This window comes from Phaseolus vulgaris, chromosome 5 (genome assembly GCF_000499845.2).
Source record: "Phaseolus vulgaris cultivar G19833 chromosome 5, P. vulgaris v2.0, whole genome shotgun sequence".
Lineage (NCBI taxonomy): Eukaryota > Viridiplantae > Streptophyta > Magnoliopsida > Fabales > Fabaceae > Phaseolus > Phaseolus vulgaris.
The window spans coordinates 3,426,421-3,428,334 of NC_023755.2; the positions used below are offsets into that span (position 1 = coordinate 3,426,421).

Below are 1,914 nucleotides of genomic sequence, written 5' to 3' on the forward strand. Positions count from 1 at the left end.
CCGTATCTCATCAATCACCTCATTGGCCATCATGACACTTTCTAACATGCCCCTGTCTTTCAAAAATGCTGATTGGACATCATCTATAACCAAAGGCATAACTTCCTTCATACGACACGACAACGCCTTAGTTATGATTTTATATAGAGCTCCCACTAGAGATATAGGCCTGAATTGATCAATCATAACAGGGTCTTTCACCTTAGGAACAAGGGCAATGAAGGACGCATTGCACCCTTTTGGGAAGCTCCCCACTTCTTGAAAGACATACACAACTTCCATTATGTCCTTCCTTAAGATCTCTCAATTGCTCTTGATGAAGTTAAAATTAAATCTGTCTGGACCCGGACTCTTCGATCCTTCACACATCCACACTGCCGCCTTTACTTCTTCCTCTGAAAACCCATCTACCATTCTCAGACTAACCGCCTCTGGAAGTGACCTGAATTCCACAGAATCAAGCTTAACGTCAAGGTCATCGGTGGCCATGAACCTTTGTTCAAACACACATTTTGCCTCCCTTCGAACGGTTTCCGGTTCTTCGCACCACTGATTATCTATTTCAACACCTTTTACTTCATTCATAAGTCTTCTCCACCTAATAAGAGAATGATAAAATTTTGAGTTAGACTCCCCATATTTAAACCAGGTAGACCTAGCTTTCTGCCGGTTTAGAGATTCCAGCTTTTTCTCTACAAGCTTCTGTTTACTGAGCAACTCCAATCTTCTAAGATTTTCCCCCTCCAAGAGATCGTTGTTAGCATCCTTAGTATCTAACATCTCAATCTCCCTCGTGATCATTCGCTTATTCTCCTCAAGGTTTCCAAAAACATTCCTATTCCACTCTTTAAGATCCCCCTTCAACATCTTCAGTTTATCTTTGAATTTGGAAATACCATTTCCCTGCACTTCATAAGAATTCCATTTACCTTTCACCAACTCCTTGAAACCAGGTTCCATAAGCCAAGCATCTATTGTTCTAAACGGCTTGGGGCCCCAATCTTTAACCCATGACTTGGCCACTAAAGCACAATGATCTGATACCTCCCTTGATTGTACATATTGCTTACTCATAGGCCACACCTGAAGCCATTCCTCAGAAACTAAAATTCTATCTATTCTACTTTTCGCAGACCCATCTGATTTGTACCACGTGAACTTTTTACCAACAATAGGTAGATCAACCATTAAATTCTTATCAATGAATTCATTAAAATCTCTAATCTCTTTCTTCTGACTAGAGTGACCTCTCACGCCTTTCCTTTCCTCTATACTCCTAACAGCGTTAAAATCACCACAACAACACCACACCTTGTTTTGGTGAGAACTTCTGATCTCAGACAAAGCCTCCCACATAGCAACCTTATCACTTAGCGAGCAGGCAGCATACACATTAGCAACAACGCATAAACAATTGGATTTTGAATGATGACCAACCACAACTATGAATCCTCTTCCTGAAACGTGAGAACTATAATTGAATGCTTCTTTGTCCCACATAGATAAGGTACTCCCTGCCCCCATTCACACCTTCATTGTGTACCCAACCAACTTTATTGTCCCCCCATAAGTCAAAACAGCGGCTATCAGAAAACTCTGTAGCTTTGGTTTCTTGTATACACACAAACTCCGCACCCTCCTTAGCTATAAGATGCCTTAGGTATTTTGCTTTTATACCTCCCCCTAACCCTCTTATGTTTAGATTGACAATAATCATAGATAATCACCCTTAGCTCCCTTCTTCAACTTACTCAACACTTGTCTGTCCCTGTCCTCCAAATTATCCATTTCTTGGATCAGAATGCCTTCGTCCCTTGAACTTATCGCTCCCAACCTCTTGCCTAGACCCCAAATCCTGTTTGATTCAGATTCCACACGCTCTTTCCTAAGGCGATTATTGCACTCAACAATTTC

General features: G+C 41.3%; 1 protein-coding gene across 1 annotated transcript; it reads right to left on the bottom strand.

Moving 5' to 3' along the window:
- Nucleotides 1-303: 303 nt before the first annotated feature.
- Nucleotides 304-1,524, bottom strand: LOC137836139 (uncharacterized). Its single transcript, XM_068644996.1, has one exon. It carries the CDS (start codon nt 1,522-1,524, stop codon nt 304-306), a length of 1,221 nt encoding a protein of 406 aa, XP_068501097.1.
- Nucleotides 1,525-1,914: the final 390 nt, after the last annotated feature.